The sequence below is a fragment of the Mobula birostris genome, chromosome 18 (assembly GCF_030028105.1).
Source record: "Mobula birostris isolate sMobBir1 chromosome 18, sMobBir1.hap1, whole genome shotgun sequence".
NCBI lineage: Eukaryota > Metazoa > Chordata > Chondrichthyes > Myliobatiformes > Myliobatidae > Mobula > Mobula birostris.
In genome coordinates, this window is record NC_092387.1 from 51,530,218 (window position 1) to 51,553,658 (window position 23,441).

The following is a 23,441-nucleotide window of genomic DNA, read 5'->3' on the forward strand; positions in this document are numbered from 1 at the left end:
GGGGACAGTAACTCAGGTAACCACACATCACAACAGTGGTGTGCAAAAGAGTATCTATGAATGCACAACACATCAAACCTTGAAATGGATGGGCTATAGCAGCAGAAGATCACACCGAGTTCCAAAGTATACCTAATAAAGTGGCCACTAAGTGTATCCCAGCTCACAATGCAATCCTCTTCCACATTAATTATCCTGAAAGCCCATTCCCCCTGCATTCCCAGCAACTCCTACTAAATGCATTGTAAGTACATACTGGTACTGGTGTTACATATTTGTGCACATTTTATACCATATCCGTACTTTAACCTCTAACTTCATTTTGTATATAATTCTTTATTTTTCATAATTCCTGAATGTTGTGTTGTGTTACATGTTGTGCCCTGATCAATACATCATGGTAAATTTATAATACATGTATATGTACAGTATACGGTGAATCTAGTTGGTCCTTGTTTGGCCTCCTGAATGTGCCATTTATATATACAAATGGAGTATATATATATATATATATACACACACACTCCACACAGACAGCTTCAGAGGGTCAGGTTTGAACCAAGTTCTCCGAAGCTGTCAGACAGCAACTGTACCAGCATCTATGGAGATGAATAAACCGTGGACATTTTGGGCTGAGGCCCTTCATCAGGACTGAAATGTTGACAGTTTATTCCTCTCTGTAGATGCTGTCTGACATGCTGAGTTCCTCTAGTACAGGGATTCCCAACCTTTTTTTTATGCCATGGACCAATACTGATAATCAAGGGAACCTCTGCTCTCGCATTTTGTGTGTGTTGCTCTGGATTTCCAGTACCCTATCTCTTGTGCTTGTAACTCTACTTATTTCATTTTATACCTGCCCCATTCCCTGCTTAAAAACCCTTGGGATAATTTCCAAATTAATAGTGGTGGTGTGTGTCAGCACTGAGTTGGAATGGTGACACCTCAGTGTATACCGGATTGGGCCAAATTAATACAATGCCTTAAAATTAGTCGGAAACCAGAGAGTAAGTCCAGGTGAAGAAATTGGGTAATGCTGGGGAAGAGACAGGGGCAATTAATAGATCCCGCCATGGGATATTTAAATCACTATTTTCAAAACTTTGGTATTATATTTCTGGATACTTGTTAAATGAGAATACTTAGACAAACATACTTCTGTTTTTGGCAAAGCAATGCTGCGTACTTGTTCTTGCAGAAACGTGGCCCCAGGACAACATCCCATGCACCATCAGCCTTTAGGCCATATCACTCACGCATTCGTGCTAATATTATTCTTGTGACTGTGTGCTATACAGTATGTACTGTGTTTTGCAGCTTGGCTCCGGAGGGACGCTGTTCCGTTTAGCTGCAATACATGAGCGCGGCTGAATGACAATCTGAACGTGAATTTAGCAGTGTTACGTTTATTGTATGACGGGTTTACGCTGGGTACTTCCAGCTGCCCAGTAGGGCAGCCACTACCCAGGTTTGGGCTGGGTTCCCTGGCCATCATCCCCTGTTGATCGAGCGATTCGCTCCTGGTGCTTCATCACTGCCCCAGCAAAATGACTGAGAGAGACTGACGAATTTTGAGAATGTGAAGGGCAATCTATCAGCATAGGGTTTTTTTTTAAATTCCTGAAAGTAAACTTTAAATGTACTAGAGGCAGAGTGGACTGGTGTGGGAAGAATTGTATTTCAGTCAAGCGACATAATGTTAATATCGATAATTGGCGTGAGGTAGTGAGACCGGGCAACCGTAGCAAACCGTTCTCTTGTATCGTTGGCCAGGACATGTTGCAGAGGAACTTTTCCATTCAAACAGTGTTTACTCTGATCAGATACTCGATTCACAGACCTGGGAGAACGATTGCTTTTGTGAACAGTTCAGAGTACGTTTATTGATACTGAAGACAAACTCCTTCTCCAACTGCTTAATATCCCGAAGCCGGCCGGCTGTTAAAACATTTTAAATAACAATTATGAAATAAAATTATTGTAACCAACAGACACGATACTAATACTGGCCACAATTGAAATGGTTGTCAAAAATCTCGTCATTTAGAGCACGCTCGTTCTTGCTTGTACTCGTGGAACAGTTCCGATGCGGACCCACCAGGTGAAAATTCACGTCCGATGACACGTTGCCCTTTCTTTATGAAAGTCGTCGTTCAGTTGGTCCCGTGTGTCCTCCGCTTAAAATACGGCAAACGATTTTAGAGACAGAGCTGGTAACTTTATCACAACACAAGCAGACTCCAAAGCATGTGGTCCGCACTAGCGGATCCGCACGTCAGCGCGTTCAGGTTTTCGTTAGACAGACTCCCTCTGTTGAGATCAGCCTCTTCAGATGATTCACAATTACTAATCTCTATGACTTTGCAGTTTTCTACCATTTATTTGGTTTATTTACTTTGGGTGTGGTTGCTCCTGTTCGTTCCCTCTCCACTCAAGCCCATCTCTAACTCCCCGTTAATTTAGTTTCTTCGACTGCTTGTTTCGCTCCCCATCCCCATCCTTTCTGAATCTATCAGTTGTTAGGTGTAATTACACCAAAGTCATTTTCTGCCATTTTAACATATCACTAGCACTCGCCTTTGTCATCTGTCATTTCGTTTTACGATGTCCGTTTTCCTTGGATGGTAAATTCCTTTCCAAATTATTCCCCGATATCCTTAGTCCTGGATTTTCGCTACCCTGCGACTCTGAATTAATTGCCACCGGCGCCCGGAGCAAGCGACAGCAAAGAGCAGAGTGCAGTTTCCAAGGGAGCTGTTATCATCCTTTACAAATCCAGTAAGTGTCCAGATCACCTGAACCCCTCAATTGCCTTCTTCCCTCCCCCCCCCCATCCCGGCTATTCACACCCGCTACCCACCCAGTCCTCGCTAATGATTTACTCTTGGTGGCATTTCTCTTCTCTCTAACCACTGGTCACACCCCCCAGAATTAATACTTACCTATTTCCCAAGAACCACCACCTCCACGTCTATCTTCTCCCATTTTTCTGCTCTGATCTCTCCGACCCCCGAGCCTATTGTTTTTCGGAGCGATGCAACTTGCTTTATTCTCTGACAGTTTACATTGAAGCCTGTCCGGTCTTTTACCCCGTGGCTAAACTCTTAGTTCGGTGTCCGTGCTCCCCGTTTTCCACCTGCTACACGCGCACTTGAGTTTGACCGCTTGATCTCCCCATCACTCTCTCCCCCATCCTCACAGAAATCCAGCAAACGCCTTCCTTGTCTTGTTCTAACCCACAGCGTCCCCAGGAGTCCTGTTGGAGAATTTCCCAGGCAGCTGATTCAGATTTCTAATTAACTTTTCTCCGTGATCAACAGCGGAAAATAACCATCTCCAACCAGGATCAGGATGGGGGCAGTGTGAGAGAGAAAGAGAGAGAGGCGGGAGGGGAAAACAACCCTCAAGCAACCTTTCAGATCAACAAAAAAAATCTCAGCCTGGACACAGAGGAACTGGTAACTGGAGAGAAAATAACGAGAGGCAAAGTCCAAGTGAATGGAGGATGTGTTCACTGATCACGTTACTCGCCTTATTTCTTACCGAAGGTAAGGGTTTTGTTTTATGTATAGTGATATAAACAAAGTGAAAAGTTAGACGAGAGTGATTGCGCCGCACCGTGTATTTTCTCCTTGGGAATCTGACATGTTATTCGCAGGATGGAAACTTTGATATACAATGGCAAGATTTAATTTCGTTTAGCACTGCAACTAATTTCGACAAGGATTTTTTTTGAGAGGAGTTTGTTTTATGTGTAAGGCGAAATTGCAAAATTAAACTTCGCTGAGATGGGTCTTTCGCAAGCAGGAGGTTGAGCACCCTTGTCTAAAATAATCAAGTTGCGAATTCCTGGTGATGGAGACACCGCGTTCAGTTACTCTGCTGATTCGGTCCGTCTCTTGGCCGGCGGACTCCCTGTCTGCCAACCTCAACCCCCGCCCCCCGCCCCCCACCTCCCTTTCAAGGATGGCAAGGATGAGAGAATCCCTCGAATATCAGCTACAGTCCACCCGGATGGTCGGGGAAAGTGATTTCGGCTCTTCATTTTGCAGCTGGCGCTAACTAAGACGAAATTCACGTGAAAGGGAAAGAATAGATTTAAACTACAAAAAAAAAGGCAAAGGGTCTAAAATGAAAGCAATGCAGATAGCTTAGTCTATCTGTAGCTCAGTGAGCGGATTCTCCGATCTCTTCACGATATTGGCGGTACAGATCGCTTTGAAGTTTATCAGGCAGGGAAATATAATGATCTAGTTTTGATTTTTGTTAAAGGCCAGTCGGTAACCGGTGATGAGCTCAATCAGCTGAAGCTTAGCTGTCAACACGGGAAAGGGGATCACATTCGGAGGCAGACGCAGACAATGATGGAAATCTGAATGAAAAGCAGAATGTGTAGTGATCACCGATAACGAGGTTCATTTACGGAGTAGACTATACTCTCTGAACAGTGCCCATTAAAGTTCTGTTCCCAGATGTTTATGACTTTTTATGGATGTTGAGGGAGATGCGTTCTGTTTTCGCTAAATTCTCAGCGTTGCCTAGTTCGACTTACTTGAAAATTCACAGTGCCGGAACGTATTTTAGTGATTGGTGTGTATACGGGTTTGCAATTAGACAGAAATACCGAACGTGAATTCAGAAATAAGCGTGTATTTCACTGTTAGAATGATATGATAGCACTGCTCCTCGTCGTATTAAAGATTCGCTGTTTAGCTAGAGTTTGTGAAGAGATGTGGAACGTGAATGTACATCGACATTCGGGCTATAATTCGAATATTGGTGTAATTTATATAGTTTATATGAAAACAGGAATTATTGGGGAATGTATTTGAAATCGTTCGTCACTGGGTCTTAGTGGTTGAACATCACACAGCCTGGTGTTTTTTTTTCACTATTGTATATTGATTTCAATATTTTTTTTCTTTTGGGCAGCCAACTATTCCTCAGCAATGGGAGAATATTTCTGTGTCTGTTTGTTAATGTTGCTACAGACGAACAAAGAGCAACGACAACTATCCTCTCCCACCGCCAGAAAACAATTAATACAGTGAATATATTTATTTAAAATAGGATTACAAAAAATGTTCAAGTACAGATTTATAATAAGTCGTCTTGTACCAAGTGGAACTTCCCTTCACACAGACGGCAACTATAACGGATTTGTATAATACCTTTCATAGACTCCAATGGATGAAAATGATTAACCCACTGTACTGTAATTGAATGTGTTCACTATATAAAATAGATGGGTTCGTAAATGCTTGGCTAGTGAGAAGGATCCAAAGAGGCTTCAAAGGGTTACAGAAAGGTTATGCAAGTGGCCAAGATGGAATACAAATTGGGAAAATGTGAAGTTTCATCGGAAGGAAGATGAAAATGTAAATAATTATATAAATGGAATCTAGCCACAAAATGATGTGATATTGAGAACCAGGGACAGGTAGTTTCAGAATAAGAGCTCACAAATTTAGGAGGAGCCGCTTTCTCCATAAAGTGGAGACTCTTTGGAATTTTATATCTCCTTGAGCTTTGGGGCTGGAGTTATTGAACATATTCAAGGTGGAAATTGACGGATATTTAAACGACAGGGAGTCCAGAGGTATGGAAAGGCCATGGGACAGTGGCAGTGGGCAAAGACTGGATTCTGATGAATGGCGGAGCAAGGGTGATGGGCTTGACAGTCTACATCTGCTTTCGTTCCTTTTGTTTTTATGTACTTAATGAAGACTTATTAAAGTATAGCTTGTGTTATAATCTAGGGAATGCTGCGTAGAGACAAATGTCCAGATAATCTTTTGGACGTATTGCTTGAAAGATGGCCTGGAGGCAAAGAGAAAAACAACACACAAAATGCTGGAGAAACTCAGCAGGTCTGCAGTATCTATGGAGGGAAATGAACAGTGGACATGATGTTTGATGAAGGGTCGAGGTCAAAATGTTCACTGTTCATTTCCTTCCATAGATGCTGTCTGACCAGGTGAGTCCTTCCAGCATTTTGCATGCATCGCTCAAGATTTCCAGCATCTGCATAATCTCTTGTGTCCCTGAAGAGGCTAAGGGAAATTCTTTGCAATTCAATAGATAAAACTGCGGAACTTTTACATCCCAGAGGCAAGTTGAACTCAGTTCAATTTTTCATCTGAAGGACAAATCCTCTTGCACTGTAACAATCCCACAGCAGTGTGTTTAGGTTACTGGTAATGCGCCTCAGCTCAATAACAACCTGCATGCATTGGAGCACTTAAATGCTTTAGATAGCAGTGGGAGGAGTATGGCACTTCACAATATAACCACCTTCCCACCTTGACATGACCCAAGTGTGGAAGAGTTGTGATTTCCCCACCAACCTTATTAACCACCTCAGAACCCACAAAAATAGAATGGAGGTACATTATCCTAGAGCTGGAAGGACTACCTAAGAAGAAGATGGCAACCAACTATTTAATAACAAGAACCATACCACTCCTAAACAGTGTGTGTGTCTCACATTCAAAGGCGTAAAGGTTCTTGATGCTTAGAAGGTTTAGCAACTACAAGACAATATTATCATTCTTTAATTGTTTGTAATTCAAACTAAAAATCATTGTGATGGGTAGTGAGATGTACAGTAGTAAGATTTCAAGCAAGGTGAAAGTTTGAATGGTAGCATTGCTGACCAGAAATCCAAGAAAATAACATTATTTCCTTCAGTATTTTGTGATTAATACAATTGATCTTTTACTTGGAGTGAAACATATGCTGGCTGTTTCTGGTCATTTTGCATCAGTCTGGAGACTGGGCACCTCCGGGCATGGAATTGTGTTGATCTCTGTGCAGTTCTCTTTTTTGGAACTTCCTTGGGAACTTGGATGATGTGGTGCTTTGAGCCATCAGAGTTGAACACTCCTGGGATAATATGGCAGCACTGGTCTAGGATACCCATTAGGTAACTCCCTCACTTGCCGTTCTTTCTATTCTCCTCCACTTGCAGGTTAATTATCCTCGTGGCATTGACCCCACTAACTTTAGTTTTGAGTCTGACTTCTGCGATGAAAAATTTCCCCATCCCTTGACCTGTCATTTCTCAGGTCATGTTTCCTGACCTGTTTATGTGCACTGACCAAGGTCCTCAGTTTGCAACTGCTCCTCTCCCTGGTCCCACACTGGCTTCGAACCTTGTTGATCATTGGTTGATCTTCAGTCCAATACCTCATCACTTTCTGTACTCAAATGGTTCTCAGCCACCCTTATCTATAAATGCAGCAATAGGCTGTGACAGTTCCACCAGCTCTCAAAGCCATTGTACTAGTGTGCATCGCCTCTTCCACCTAGTCTGGCTGTGGAGCAGACTGCATTTTTGATCAAGGTAATATTGGAGCAATGGTCTGCTGCAACACTATTGCAGCACAATGTGCAGGAGCACCAGAATATCTTGGCTGCACCTTCGAATGCTTGGTTTTGGTTTATTATTGTCATGTATACCAGGATACAGTGAAATGCTTATCTTGCATACTGTTCATACATCAGATCATTGCACAGTGCATTGAGTTAGAATAGAGCAAAACAATAACAATGCAGAATAAAAATGTAACAGCTACCGAAAGAGTGCAGCGTAGGTAAACGATGAAGTGCAAAATCATAACGAGGTACATGGTGAATTCAAGTCCATTTATTATACAAGAAGTCCATTCGAGAGTCTGATAACAGTGTACTTGCAAAGCTGCTCTGAATGCAAAACCAGGCCTGTCTGTCTGCTGATAAAAGTCTTGTGTCTAGCGCACGCCTATCACACACCTGACACCAACCTTAACAAACAGGTTTGCAAAGCAAACCACTGCCCTTGAGTCTTAAGCTAACAGTCGTCAGCAATCTGCAGATAAAATATTAACAGCCTCACCTTTGTTGATTTAAACCCTAATTGTTTTAGTAGTTTTCATCACAGCAGAAGAATGAAACATTTAAGAGAAGAAACTTGCATTGATTTGCTGCATTCCAGATCTCCAGCCTCACAAAATACTCTTTGCAAGAGGAAGTGAACAGAATTATTTTTCTATTTGCACACAGTGGCCACTTTATTAGATATATCTGCACACCTGCTCGTTAATGGAAATATTTATTCAGTCAATCATGTGGCAGCAACATAATGCATAACAGCATGCAGACATAGTGAAGAGGTTCAGTTGTTGTTCAGATCAAACATCAGAATGAGCACTAAATGTGATTTAAGTGACTTTGGCCGTGGAATGATTGTTGGTGCTAGCCAGGATGGTTTGAATATGTCAGAAACTGCTGATCTCCTGGCATTTTCACGTACAATGGTCTCCAGAGTGTACAGAAAAACCAAAAATAAAAAATCCTGTGAGTGGTAGACCGGTGGTGGAAAACATCTTGTTAATGAGAGAGGTCAGCAGAGAATGGCCAGACTGGTTCAAGCTGATAGGAAGGCGACAGCAACTCAATATCCACGTGTTACAGCAGTGGGGTGCAGACGTGCACCTCTGAACACACAACACATCGAACTGTGAAGTGGACGGACTACAGTAGCAGAAGTCCCCCAACATACGTTCAGTGGCCACCCTGTTAGTTACAGGAGGTAGCTAATAAAATAGCCACCCAGTGTCATTTATGGATGGACTGAGGGGCAGTGGGAGCAGGTTCAGTAACTAGAGGAAGACTGGATAACGACTTGAAGAGAGAAAAATGCAGGGATTTGAGGAAAGAGGAGTGAGGAGAGTATTGAGCTTCAAAGAGGAGGCACACACAAAATGGAATGATTGGTTCTATTTTGTACTGAAAGATTGTATAGGTGCATCTGAACCATGTTCACTGTTCAACTATTCAATAACTTCAACATTTTTGTTTTCAAATAATGATTTGAAAGAAATTAGTTATGATACTTTCTTTTGCCTCTCATTGTAACACTGATGCCTTACTTCTGTACTGAGAAATGGTCTCGGTCCAAAACGTCAACCCTTTAGGTGCTGCCTGACCTGCTGAGTTCCTCTAGCATTTTGATTTTGTTGCTCTGGATTTCCAGCATTTGCAGAACTTCTGTACCTTGCCTCTAATTTTAACTCAGAAACATGTACTTCCATGCCAAGAAGAGGTAATGTGGCTCAAAAATCTGGTTTTGCTACCCCAGATACACTTGATAAGGTGCAAAACGGTGTCAGAGCATGGTGACTCATTGCCGACTACTCTGCACATCCATTCATCACTTCGATTATAATTGTTCTGCTCTTTTAAATTTACCTCAGTGGTCTGGTGTGATGAAGTGGTCTCAATGTATGACATATTAAGCAAAGTTTTCCACTCTACCCCAGTACATGATAATAGTAAACCAATTTCAGCTGTTCATGGATCCTTATTGGTTTATTTTGTCTCGGACCACTCTTGAGAATCTGATCTTACTGGATATTCCTTGTATCTACAAAGTAATGGTTGTTTTCCATTGAGAATGGTGTTTAAGGAAGCACAACACTATTTCCAGTTTAAGATTCAGTAAACTGCAATCTTCCTTCCGGCTACATTTCAGATCAACAAAGCAGAAAACACTCATTTCCTGGTGATATTCCTGATCTTGATAAGTTGACTTCTCCCCAAAGCAAGAGCCAGGCATTTAAAGGCAGCTGCCAATAAATTCATTCAGTAGTGAAACTTTGTACCTTTTTTTCTGTGCTTTTCCCCACAGAATATGCATGTCATTGGTGATGCCAGCATTTATTGTCCATTCCCAAGCTGCTAAGAACTTCATAGTGGGATTGGAGTTACTAAAGGCCGGAATGTATAAGAATATGTAGAATGTGAGGCTTTATAAGGCACTGATTAGACCACACCTGGAGTATTGTGAGCAGTTTGTCCCCTTATCTAAGAAAGAATGTGCTGGCATTGGAGAGGGTCCAGAGAAGGTTCATGAGAATGAAAGGGTTAATGTATGAGGAGCGTTTCATGGCTTTAGGCCTGTACTCGTTGGAGTTTAGAAGAATGGTGGGCCTCTCATTGAAGCCTATGGAATATTGAAAGGCTCAGATAGAGAGGATGTGGAGAGGATGTTTCCTAAAGTGGGAGAGTCTAGGACTAGTGGACACAGCCTCGGAATAGAGGGCTAACAATTTAGAACAGGGATGAGGAGGAATTTCCTCAGCCAGAAGATGGAGAATCTGTGGAATTCATTGCCACAGATGACTGTGGAGGCCAAGATATTGGTAAATTTAAAGCAGAGTTTGATAGGTTCTTGACTAGTAAGGGTGTTAAGGGAAAGAAGGGAGGAGAATTGGGGTGAGAAGGATAATAAATCAGCCATGACTCAATGGACCAAATGGCCTGTGGTCTTATAAGGACAACAAATACCCTTCTCAAAACGACATCTATGAATCAAATAGATTTTTACTGCAATCTGATTGATTTATGGTTTCTTTATTGACATTAACACTTTGATTACTTGAATTGAAATTCCCTGGCTGTCACAGTGGGATTTTGAACTCATGTCTTGGGATACTGGCAGAGCAAATAACCAGTACGCCACCATACGCTGGGTGTTTCCTCACACAGTGCACTTTGAGGAGATAGACTGTGGATTGATCAGGGGAGATCTGCTGTTAATACATTAGCTGTAATAAAAATCTCTTCATGAAAGCTAGTTTTATTTGTACTCCATATTGATGACAGTTAGTATTTTATTTAAACAGAAGCATAGTACAGAATAATATTATCCATTGAGAAGGAGATGTCCATTCATTTTAGCTTTGCTGCATACTCCTTCTCCAGTCCCTCTGCTCTGAGGTTAGGCCAGCGTAGCAGTTAGTATAATGCTATAACTGCACCAACAATCATTGACTGTGGCTCTGTTCTCCCCGCTGTTTGTAAGGTTTGTACATTCTCCCACATTGCAAAGGCTTGTGGCTAGGTTTAGTAAGTTGTGATCATGTTATGTTGGTGCCAGAAGTGTGGCGACACTGGCAGCACAGTCGTTGCTGATTTGACTTGACACAAGCTGACACACTTCACGGTCTGTTTTGATGTACAAACGTTTGTACATGTGACAAATAAAGCTAATCATCATCTTCTTCTTAACCCAACCACACTTCTATCCCTCACTGAGGTAATACACTAAGAACAAGCAACAGAGGTGTCCATCTAAACTTAGACATAGGTTTTATGGTTCCCAAGCCCCTTCACCCTGGGTACAATCAGTTTGTTGTTTATTTTCTGGCTAACGTACACCCTGTGGATCACTGCAGGTGAGTCAGTTACTAAAAGGCCCAGTATTATGGTAAAGAAGATGAAGACGCAGCAGGTCATGATCTAGAATGCTCTGGATCAAGAGAAAGTGGATTCAATAGTAACTTTCAAATGGGGAACAGATGAGTACATAAAGCAGGAACATTGAAAGGAACAAGCAAGTAACTTGACAAAGAGGAACACTCTTTCAGAAAGGTGACTAACACCGGCACATTGGATTGAACAGCCTCCTCTGTGCCATAGCATTCTACACACATGCATCTGGCTTCATGTATACTTCTTTGAGAACCCACCAATCTTGTTCCACCAGGACATTACCAGGGCTAGAGAATCCCACTCATTCATTCATTGAAAAGCCTTAGAGACAGTATGAAATGTATCCACAGATTGTTGTGTTTTCAGGTCCTGTCATTCTGAAACATAATTGGCATTTTACTTTAGCTCGTGTTTGTGGGACTTAATATCATCTGATGCATGACAAGAGCCACTGTGCTCCGTATGAGGTGGTGGTGCAGGCAGCTCTCAGATATAACACTAAGGCAAGTATTCTTAGAATTGAAACAAAACCTTAAATATGCTTCACAATTTCGTAGTTTGTCCAGTTTTAAGAGAAATAGTTAAAAATATTTTAATTTATCCGCCACTGAATTTATCCAAACCTCTTCTTTGCCTTTGCAGGAAGTGGGATGTTCAGTCATTGTATAATTGTAGGGAAGGGCATCATAATTGAAATAAAAGTCACACATCTCAAAATTGCAGTCAATCTATCAATTTCTAAATGGCTCAATGGGTCTGTGCATGTACACTTACTTTAATAATTCCAGTTGCTCTGACGTCATTGTTGTGCGTTACCGTGGCCTAACCTTTTCCACTCACAACTCAGTGCTGTGTTTCGACCGAGGTTGTCTGCAGCAGTTCAGTGGGAAGCGCTCTTGCCTTTGTCAGATGTTGTGACTTTCCAGTCCCACTCTAGACACTTGAGCATAGATACTTAGACTGAGACTTCATTGTAAGGCTAATGCATGGTAATGAAGTGTCAGCCTCAATATCTATTTTGCTTTCGGTTTAGTTAGAAACTGAGGTCCTGCCTGCTTCTCTCTGTGGATGTTACAGAAATCCAGATTAAGATTACTAAAATTATGTCCACACTACACCGGATAATTTTGAAAACGAAGCTTTTTCTCTTCATTTTGACCTTCTGTCCACACTGAAATGGCGTTTTCATCCCCCGAAAACAGAGATTTTCCAAAACACTCTCCAGAGTGTGTAAATTTGAAAATGATTGTTTCGCGTTGTAGTGTGGACGGGGTAAATGGAGAGATTTTAAAACATTGTCATGACACCACCACAACAACAATGCTTTTTCTGCTTCTGCTTGGGACTTCGCAAGCACTGCCGGACGGCTGTTCTTGGTTCTTGATCCTCTAAAATATTCTGCATGGAATTTAAACTGGAGGTGGCTTTCAAGCTGGTCCCCTCGGTTCCTCTGTTTGCACCCTCTGTTCTTCTGCCCGTACCCTCCGGTCTCCCAGTCTGCAGTGGTCGTACCCTTGATCTCCTGTACCCCGGGGTCTCCAAGCCGGCACTGTCGCTGACTGACCACCGCCGTTACAACGCGCAGTCGGTGTGAACGGCGTGAGAGTTAAATTGTAAAGTGAGCTTTTTTGACTAGATCCCCTAAATTGATTTGATTGAGTCCATCTTTAAAAATATTAATGTCAGAAATACTGCGCAGGTCTGGCGGCAGAAGATTCCACTCTCTTGGTTCTTGATCCTCCAAAATATTCCGCATGGAATTTAAACTTGAGGTGGCGGAGGGAGGGCTTAAGAAGGAAATTTTTGAAGAAGAAAAGCTGCCTTAAATTTAATTGGGTTTGGTTCTGTGACTGTGTTAGGATTAAGATTATTTCATGCTTTAAATGTGCGGTGGGGGGAGAAAATGAATTGCTGTACACATCTGACTTGGTAGTTAGTATTTCAAATTGAGTTGAGTGCCCTCTTCTGCTTCTAATAGGTTTGGGTTTGATGTGGGATTGGTAGTCTATGTCGAGTTGTCCATTTAAGATTTTGTAGTTGTGGATCTTGTTGATCTTGGGTAGAGGACGGCTTCATACGTGTGTTGTTTACTTTATTGTCTACGTTAATAGCTTGTTTGGAATTAAACATCTCCACTGCTTTGCTGACTTTTTAGTTGTTTTTAACTCGCAGAAACAGCTCGACTTCATTGTCTGTCTAAGCGAAGAAGTCCGGTCTGATTTTCCCAGTTTTCTTTGTATTCCTCGAAGATATTGTTGAAAACTTTCTTTCGCTGTTGTTGTAGGTACTCTAGTTTTTGACCAATGGAAATAGCGCAACACCGCCGCGGAAACGTAAATATTATACCGTTTCCTCTTTGCTTGTTTTCTGTAGATGTGTCTGCGCATGCACAGTAGGAGTAGATTCGCCCAAATATCTGTTTTAGTGTGGACAGAGATATTTTGAAAAACACCTAGTGTGGACGCCTGTCGTTTTTACTCAAAACCAGCGTTTTCAAAATTATCCGGTCTAGTGTGGACGTAGCCTAAGATTAGCTTTATTTGTCACATGTACAGTGAAAACGTACAGTGAAATGTGTCGTTTGTATCAAATCAAATTAAATCAGTGAGGATCATGCTGAGCAGCCCACAAGTGTTGCCATGCTTCCACAGCCAACATAGTCTGCCCACAGCTCACTCACCCTAACCGTACATCTTTGGGATGTGGGAAGAAACTGGAGCATCCATAGGAAATCCACACGGTCACGGGGTGAAGATACAAACTCCTTACAGGCAGTGGCAGGAATTGAACCTCAATTGGTAATCTGTGGTGCTGTAAAGCAATGCACCAACCACTATGCTACCATGTCACCGTCATGTCTTATGATCTTGTGTAAGTATTCCAAAGAACTGCAGGGTAATTGGCAAATAGGCTAATATTTATCACAAAATCTATTTCACTGAAGAGAAAAAAGTAGATTGCAGTCAGTGACATTAGAAAAAGAAATTGATTTTCTTTCTATGGGAGCTTGCTGTTCCAAAATTGGCTGCCATGTTTCCTACATTAATATTGTTACTCAGTTTTTAGAGGCTTTGATCCTCTGTGGAATGTGTAGTGCTGCTGGATGTCATGAAAGGTGGTATATATCCATCTGGACTTAATGACAGCTAATACTTATCTAACAAAATAGATTAATTTATAATATAACAGAAATGAATGCAGATCAATCTTGCCAAGTACTGTGTAATAAAAAATACAATTTTGAATGAATAGTGACCTGATTTTGAAATGATGAAGTGAATTATATTAAAGGGCATTGTCTTTTCAGAAATACTACACTGTTTTCTTAGGTTAAGCAGAGGCTTTGAAGACTTTGTACTATGAAAATGTTGTTTGTATATTTATCAGTGTAACAAAATTAAGTTGCAGCTGTTAACTACTTGTAGCCAGATATAAACACTCTGCCTTATTAAGGTTCTTAACATGGTAAAAAATAGTGGGTCCTTTCTAGTTGATGCAGTTATCCCCCATCTTGCCCCCTTTCATTTCTCTCTGAGCACTTCCCCACAAGTTAAATTTATTTTTTTCTGAACTCCTCCATTTAGCATCCCCTCCCCCATTTCAAGTGCATCTATCACACTCCAACTAATAATGTGGGCAGATGTCCTGACTGTGAGATGATAATAATGAAGACCGACATGGCTCGGCTTATTGTCATTATAACTTTTGCCCTACCATTATGCCAATCAGTGCGAGAGGCTATTTCCCATTGTAAGCATACACTCAGTGAGAACTTTATTAGGTACAGCACTGCACCAGCTTGTTAATGCAAATATCTAATCAGCCAATCTTATGGCAGCAACTCAATACATAAGAGTATGCAGGCATGGTCAAGAGGTTCAGATGTTGTTCAGACTAATCATTAGAATGGGAATAAATGTGATCTACAAGACTTTGGCCATGAAATGATTGTTGTTGCAAGATAGGGTGGTTTGAATGTCCCAGAAACTGCTGATCTCCTGGGATTTTCATGTACACGACTCTAGAGTTTACGAAGAATGGTGCGAGAAACAAAAACAAAATCCCGGAGCAGCAGTTCTGTGGGCAGAAACACCTTGTTAATGAGAGGTCGGAGCAGAATGGAAGGCAACAGTAACTCAAGTAACCAGCAGAGTGCAGAACAGCATCTCTAAGTGCACAACACATTGAACCTTGAAGTGGATGGGCTACAGCAGCAGAAGATCACGAACATACACTCAGTAGACACTTTGTTAGTTGCAGGAGGTATCCAATAAAGTGGTCACTGTATTTATTTTCTTTTTGGAAGTGGGGGATAGAGCCCAGTCCATCACAGGAGAAGCCCTCCCCACCATTGAGTGCATCTACAAGGAGCCCTGCCACAAGAAAGCAGCATCCATCATCAAGGACCCCCACCATCCAAGCCATTCTCTCTTCTTGCCACTGCCATCAGGAAGGAGGTACTGGAGCCTTAAGTCCTGAACCACTAGGTTCAGGAATAAATATTACCCTTCAACCACCAAGCTCATGAGCTTACCTCAGCACTGAAGCTATGAGCACACTTTCAAGGACCCTTCAAGTCAAGTCAAGTCACTTTTTATTGTCATTTCGACTATAACTGCTGGTACAGTACACAGTAAAAATGAGACAATGTTTTTCAGGACCATGGTGCAACATGAACAATACAAAAACTACACTGAACTACGTAAAACAACACAAAACTACCCGAGACTACAGACCTACCCAAGACTGCATAAAGTGCACAAAACAGTGCAGGCATTACAATAAATAATAAACAAGACAATAGGCACAGTAGAGGGCAGTAGATGGTGTCAGTCCAGGCTCTGGGTATTGAGGAGTCTGATGACTTGGGGGAAGAAACTGTTACATAGTCTGGTCGTGAGAGCCTAAATGCTTCCAGTGCCTTTTTCCAGATGGCAGGAGGGAGAAGAGTTTGTGTGAGGGTTGCATGGGGTCCTTCATGATGCTGTTTGCTTTACGGATGCAGCGTGTGGTGTAAATATCTGTAATGGCGGGAAGAGAGACCCCGATGATCTTCTCAGCTGACCTCACTATCCTCTGCAGGGTCTTGCGATCCGAGATGGTGCAATTTCTGAACCAGGCTGTGATGCAGCTGCTCAGGATGCTCTCAATACAATCTCTGAAGAATGTTCTCAACTCCTGTTCTTAGTATTACCTATCTACCTATCTACGTTTGTATTTATCTACAAACGTATTTTTGTATTTGCGTATTTTGTCTTCTTTTGTACATTGGGTGCTTGTTAGTCTTTGTATCATTGTATTGTATTTCTTTTCTAATGTAAGAGAAAATGATTCTCAGGATAGTATATGGTGACATAAAGGTACTTTGATAATTGTACTTCGATTTTAAAAAAGAAGTTATCTATAATGTACCCACTCCCTACTGTGGTCAACATTGATAAATAAGGTTCGTGTTTTAGAGAGCAGTGCGGGTAGAAGCAAAGTGGAGGGAATTGGTCAGCACTGAGTCAGAGACAGAAAAACATTTTCACATTGCTTGTATAGTTAGATAATGAGTGCTATTATCACATAATTAATTGTGGAAACATATTGTTCCTGCTGTGCAATCACTATTATTAGGAGAGGGATAATGTTTGTTTAAAGCCATCGTATTGTTTTCCTAATAGACTCTGACTGGATTCAGATCTGCTTGTTGTGCTTGTGGTATGGGTCCAAGGGCTGTGTGATCTCCTTCTGTTGGCAGGAGGAGTTCAAGCTGTGACCTTAAGATTTGGTGGTCATCCCATGGCCGGACACGTCACACACACAAAATGCTGGAGGAACTGAGGAGGTCAGGCAGCATCTATGGAGAGGAATAGAGTCAAATCTTTCAGGCTACGATCCTTCATCTCGTACTGAAATGTCAGCTCTTTATTCCTTGCTGTTGATGTTGTCTGACCTGCTGAGTTCTTCCAGCATTTTGTGTGTGTTAACCTGGATCTCTGGCATCTGCAGAAGTGTGTTGGATATGTCAGTCAGTTTCTGTTCCTCTCTGTTTTAATGGTGCCTGGTCATAGAGTTGTCCAGCATGCTGCAGAGGAAGTGAGAGACAGTGAAGTCGTGAAGTGTGCATCCTCTCTGCTTCATATTACCTAAGCAGACTAACTTGCAGGCTATGTCTAAGTGAATTACAGCATAATAATTTAATCTCAGCTGTCTGTTGAATCACGAGCATAAAAGTTGACTCGTGTGTGAATGCCCCTGAAGCCTGGTCTGGAGTCTGTACTCTGGATGTGTTGTTGCTGTTGGGGAGGGCCCTTGGGAGCTTCTCTCCACCTTCACATTCAGGTGTTACAAAAATGCGTAGGTATCCACTTTTTACATTTGGTTATGAGAACTGACTATGGTTGATTACCAAGCGTGCTTGAGAAGGCTGCAGTGAGCTGGTTTCTTGGCCCACTGCAATCTACATGGTGAAGATGCAGAAGCAGGGAGCGGCAGACCATATCCAATCAGCTTGTTATCATAAATACCAGGGTGCAATGAAATTCCTTGCTCATGTGAAGCTTACAGAGTAAACAGTGATAATAAACACAACAATAAATACAGAGGCAAGTATAAAAATACAGAACAGTGTAAAAATAGTGCAATCACAGCTAGTGAGAAAAGAAAAGCTAAAGTAACAATAACAGACAATGGTGGAGGTAGATGGAGCAGCATCCATCATCAAGGACCCACACCATCCAGACCATGCTCCTTTCCCACTGCAAAGATTGGGAAGGAGGTACAGAGGCCCTAGATCCCACACCACCAGGGTCAGCAACAGTTATCACCCTTCAACCATCAGGCTCCTGAAACGCCGTGGATAACTTGGCTCATCACATCGCTGAACTGGTTCCACAACTTACAGGCTTACTTTCATGAACTCTACAACTTCTCCTTCACTCCTGAAGAAAGGTCTTGGCCCAAAACGTTGACTGTTTAATCTTTTCCATAGATGCTGCCTGACCTGCTGAGCTCCTCCACCATTTTGTGCGTGTGCTCCAAATATTCTTAGTATTATAGAGTCAGAGACAACTCTAACACAGAAACAGGCTCTGCATCCCATCTAGTCTGTGCTAAATCATTTAAACCGTTTACTTAATTTTATTGGCCCAATTCTTTTGCACATTGGTTGTTTAACAGTTTTTGTTTATATATAGTTTTCCATTAATTCTACTGTATTTCTGTATTTTCCTGTAAATGACTGCAAGAAAATTAATCTCATATGGTACATTTATGTACTTTGATAATAAATTGACTTCAACTTTGAATTGAGGGTCTGAGACTGGGAAGGTGACGTGAAGGTTCAACAGAACTTGGACCCAGTGAAAATTTCTTAATCAGTGCAACTTGGAGAGGAACCTGCAAGTGATGGTCTTTCTGCCTTTGTCCTTTGATGCACCAAAAGTGTAGGACTGGGGTTCCCAATCTTTTTAATGCCATGGACCCATACCATTAAGCAAGCGACCTGTGGAGCCCAGGTTGAGAACCCCTAGTTCAGGGTGAGAAAATGAAACACTGATGTGCAGTACCCTGGAGTGATGCCCCGTTTTTATATGGCTGTGTGAAAGGCTGCTACATTCATTGGCTTTGGTAATCCTTGGAATATGGAGAGAAAACACATGTGAGTGGGAGTGGAGAGAGGAGAGACTCGGATGAGAGGCCAGTGCTGTTCTACTGCCTGTGTTACCCAGTGAGCAAGTTCCATCTGCCTCTGACCATATCCTACCCATGTACTTGTCCAGAAGGCTTTTAAACATGGTGAATGTGCCCCCTTCAACCATTATTTCAGGCAACTCATTCCAAATACGCACCACCCTTTCTGAGAAGATGCCCCGTTTAAATCTTTCACTGCTGATCTTAAATCTGTGTCCTCTTGTTTTTGGCACTTCCTCCCTGGGGGAAAAAAGTCTCCGTGATTTCTCCCTGTCTATTCCATCACTGCTAATGAGACCTGGAGGTAGTGGTGAGGCAGTAAAGCAAGGCTTTTTGGGGTTCAGAGGTGAAGTGCGGACAGTGTCCACCCAGTTATTGTAACCATGGAGCTATTGGTGGGCACAAGAACAAGCAGGCGCACAGCCTTCCATTAATTATTAATTACGGATACACATCTGTATAATGTGTCAAATTTAAATCTGATTATGGAACGTACATATTGAGATTGATTGTCTCTTAGTTACTCCTGAACTGAGTCACCACACCACAATAATGAGCATGAACATAGATTTGAAACCAAGGAAGGCTGGTAGATCCCTCTCGGAATGACATTAGTGAACCAGATGGGTTTTAATGGCAATTAATAGTTCCACTATGACAATTGACTGAGAAGCTTTTTAATAATTTTGAAAAATTTTTAAAGTTATTTTCTTACTTCACTTAGAGGGTTGTGAGACTGTAGAGTGAGCTGCCAGCACAAGTAGAGCATACGAGCTCGATTTCAACATTTAGGAGAAGTTTGGTACATGGATGGTAGGGGATGGAAGGCTTTGGTTGCGGTGCAGGTTGATGGTTTGGCATGGACTAGAAGGACCGAAGGGCCTGTTTCTGTGCTGTACTTTCCTATGACTCTATATTGTTAATTATTAAATGTTGTTATTTAATTATTCATAAATATTAATTAAATAATTATTAATTCAACAGCCAATAATTATTTAATTAACTATCATATAATATTTTAATCATTGCATAATTAATTACATCTAACTAATTATTAAATTTTATATTGCAAGCATTAAAATATATGTTTTTCATTCAATTCCACAGCTATCATGGTGGGATTTGAGCCTTAACTCTGTAGATTGGGCTGGTAATTTCACCACTACACTACTGTACCTGTAAAGACTGTAAACCCCTTGCATTTGGCTGTGTTAAGCAGATTGGGCATCTTTTCTAGAGTTTAACCTGTAATTATGTGACTCATCCATAATTTCAGTGGGTTGAAAAACTCTGGTTCTGTTGTTGGGGACTCTATTGTCAGACATTGTGATATCCAGGTACAGCTCCCATAATCTAGGTGAGAAAAAGTACTTCTCTGTTGGTAGAAAAGGTCTGGCTTATTACAAAAAGTGCCACAGTCAGTAAGCCAATGTGAACAGAATTAAGAGTAATAGTAAATAGCAAAATATGGCAGGTAGTGATCTTTATTATAATGAAGAGCAGGACCTCATAAGCCACTGGCAACAACAGACAGCCATGAGTTATGTTGGCTTACTCATGGACAGAGTGTAAAATGGATTCTCCCTCTGTCCCAAACTCACAGAATGTAGAATTAGTATGGGTGTCTACGTCAGATTTATGATATTCTTTGCTATTCATTGATTTTTCAGAAACAGCAGAGCATTTAATCAGAGGATTAAAGAAAGAATTACTTTTATTTGTCGCATGTACATCGAAGCATTCAGTGGAATATATTGTTTGCGTCATCAACCTAGACAGTCCAAGGATTGTGCTGGGGCTGCCTACAAGTGTCGCCATGCTTCTGGTGCCAACGTAGCAGGCCCACAACTCGCCAACCCTAAACACGAGAAAAGTCTGCAGATGCTGTGAGTTCAAAGCAACACACGCAAAGTGCTGGAGGAACTCAGCAGGTCAGGCAGCTTCTTTGGAAATGAATAAACAGTCAATGTTTTGGGTTGAGATCCTTCTTCGGGACTGGTAAGGAAGGGGTAAGAGGCCAGAATAAAAAAGTGGAGGGAGGGGAAGGAGGCTAACAGGAAGGTGATAGGTGAAGCCAGGTGGGTGGGGAAGGTCATGGGCTGCAGAAGACGGAAACCCTGACTGTTCGTATTTTTGAAATGTGGGAGGAAACTGGAGCACCCAGAGGAAAGCCCCATGGTCATAGGGATAATGTACAAACTCCTTAAAGACAGGATGGGAATTTAACTGCGATTACCATGCTGCTTCCATAATGACATAATTGAAGGTATTAGAATCTAAAATATTGAATTTAACTGCATTGTATCCCACTTAAGTCAGAAATAATAAAATTAGTCCCAGGTATATCCTGGTCTTGATAGTCCAGAAAGATATGTCCAGAACAGTAGGTCTGAGGTGGTAAATTAACTCCACATGACAGAACAATAAATCAGAGCGATATGAAAGCAACCCAATGCCTTTTATGTACACATCACCATGTCAGACTTCTCAAAGCACCTCACAATATGCAATGAGTTACCTCAAAGTGCAGTGGTATTAGGCAAACAAAAGAATTTTCACACACTGCAAGACCACACAAAGAAGAATGAAGTTGGTTGATTGTTGTTGTCAGAAAAGAAGGGCCTTTGGGCAGGCTACCAAGTCACTTCAGTAATTGATGCATGCAGACTCTAAAGAATGCAATCTGAGGAACATTAGCGTTGGGTTCTTGCATTAATTAAATAAACAGCCCCTAATTATAAGATTAGTGTTATAATTATAAGGTTATTAGTGTTTTAAAAATTTCCCTCTTCAAATTCTATTGTCAATGCTTCTTAAGAATATAATGTGTATATTATACATTGGGCAACTGAAAAATTAAATTCATTTGGAATTGGTATTGCTTTACAATTGTCATATGTACTGCAATATATTGAAGAGCTCTTGCTTTGCATCCATTTGACAGATCACACCATACATAATTACTTTGAGGTAGTAAAAGGAAATCAGAATGCAGAATATGGTGTTGCAGTTACAGAGGAAGTGCAGTGCAGGTAGACAAATAAAGTGCAAGAGCCAAAGTGAGGTACATTGAGCGGTCAAGAGTTCAGGAATTCATCTTTTAGTGTAAGCCAGGTCCCCTCAAGAGTGTTATAACAGTGGGATAGAAGCTGTCTTTGAGTCTGGTGGTTTATGCTCTCAGGCATTTGTATCTTCGGCCTGATGGGAGAGGGGAAGGAGAGAGTAACCAGACTAGGAGGGGCCCTTGATTATATTGGCTGAGTTCCTGAAGCAGCAGGAAGTATAGATGGAGTCAATGTTTGGTTGGTTTGATGGACTAGGCTGTGTTCAAATATCTCTGCAATTTCTTCTGATCGTAGGCAGGTTCAATTGTACGCAAGCTGTGATGGATAGTATACTTTCTACGGTGCGTCTAAAAAGTTAAGTAACATTGGAGACATACCCAATTTTCCTAGCTTTCTGAAGAAGTAGAGGAACTGCCGTACTTTGTTTTTTGGCTGGAAGCATTGCGTGGCTGGACCAGGACAAACTGTTGATGATACATCTGGGATCTTCAGGGTCTCAACCATCTCCACCTCATTTGTTTCTGGATGGTTAATTTAAATACACCAGTTCGTGAAGTAACTGGACAAGAGCAGGGCAAAAGTCAATAGACAGCTCATTGTGCAGACTGTTGTGGTTCATTGTAGAAACAGAAATTTGAAACATTTATCAAGACTTTTGTAAGTAACCAAAAATGCTGCACTTTCCCAAACAACGGCAATAGCTGCAAAGCACCCCAATCTGCAGCACAATACCCAAAAAATTCAAATCTTCATACCTTAATCGACCTATAATAAGTTTTTTTAAAGTATGGAGCATCAGCAAATACGAGATGTCGAGTGCTGAATAAAGTGGGTTAAAGACTCCAAAAGACCAAAGCAAAATACCACCATGTAACTTTATTGGGGAAAAATATGTTGTTGGGTATAAAGCCAATTGCCAATCGGCTCTGGCCCCTTTTGTACTCCTGCCCAGGACAGTCTGACCATGTATTAGCTCATAAACTGCTGTTCGAAGAACTTAAGTTTAATACATTTCACGGGGAGAATGGAGAGTGCTTGGCCTTCTTCTTAAATCTACATTGTACTTCCTGTGTATCCAAAATCTACAAATGGTGAATTGTTCTGTTTACAGAGGCTGACGTTCAGATTCAGATTCACCTAGCGATCACAAGTACATCACAACACGCAGTGAAACGCATTGTTTGCATTAACAACCAACACAACCTAAGGGGGTACTGGGGACAGCTGGGGACAGCACGCAAGAGCTGCCACACATTCTAGCACCAATACAGCATGCCCACAATGTTCGGCAGAGCAACACCAGCAACAGCAGGGAATTCCATTCCTGAAAAATCATGTTCAAAGCTCAATAATTCAATAGAAAATCTGTGTGAATGCCCATGCTGCAGATTTTTGGTTATATTCTTCATAGAATTCAACTATTAAGGGAAATGTTTCTTCACA

At 41.5% G+C, this 23,441-nt stretch overlaps 1 protein-coding gene across 1 annotated transcript in view; it reads left to right on the plus strand.

The window, feature by feature from the left end:
- Window positions 1-3,380: 3,380 nt before the first annotated feature.
- Window positions 3,381-23,441, plus strand: part of ret (ret proto-oncogene receptor tyrosine kinase) — a 129,444-nt gene continuing 109,383 nt past the window's right edge. The window contains exon 1 of the mRNA XM_072282676.1: window positions 3,381-3,548. Coding sequence (XP_072138777.1) covers window positions 3,506-3,548 — 43 coding nt within the window. The 5' untranslated portion in view covers window positions 3,381-3,505. The remainder of the gene's footprint in view (window positions 3,549-23,441) is intronic.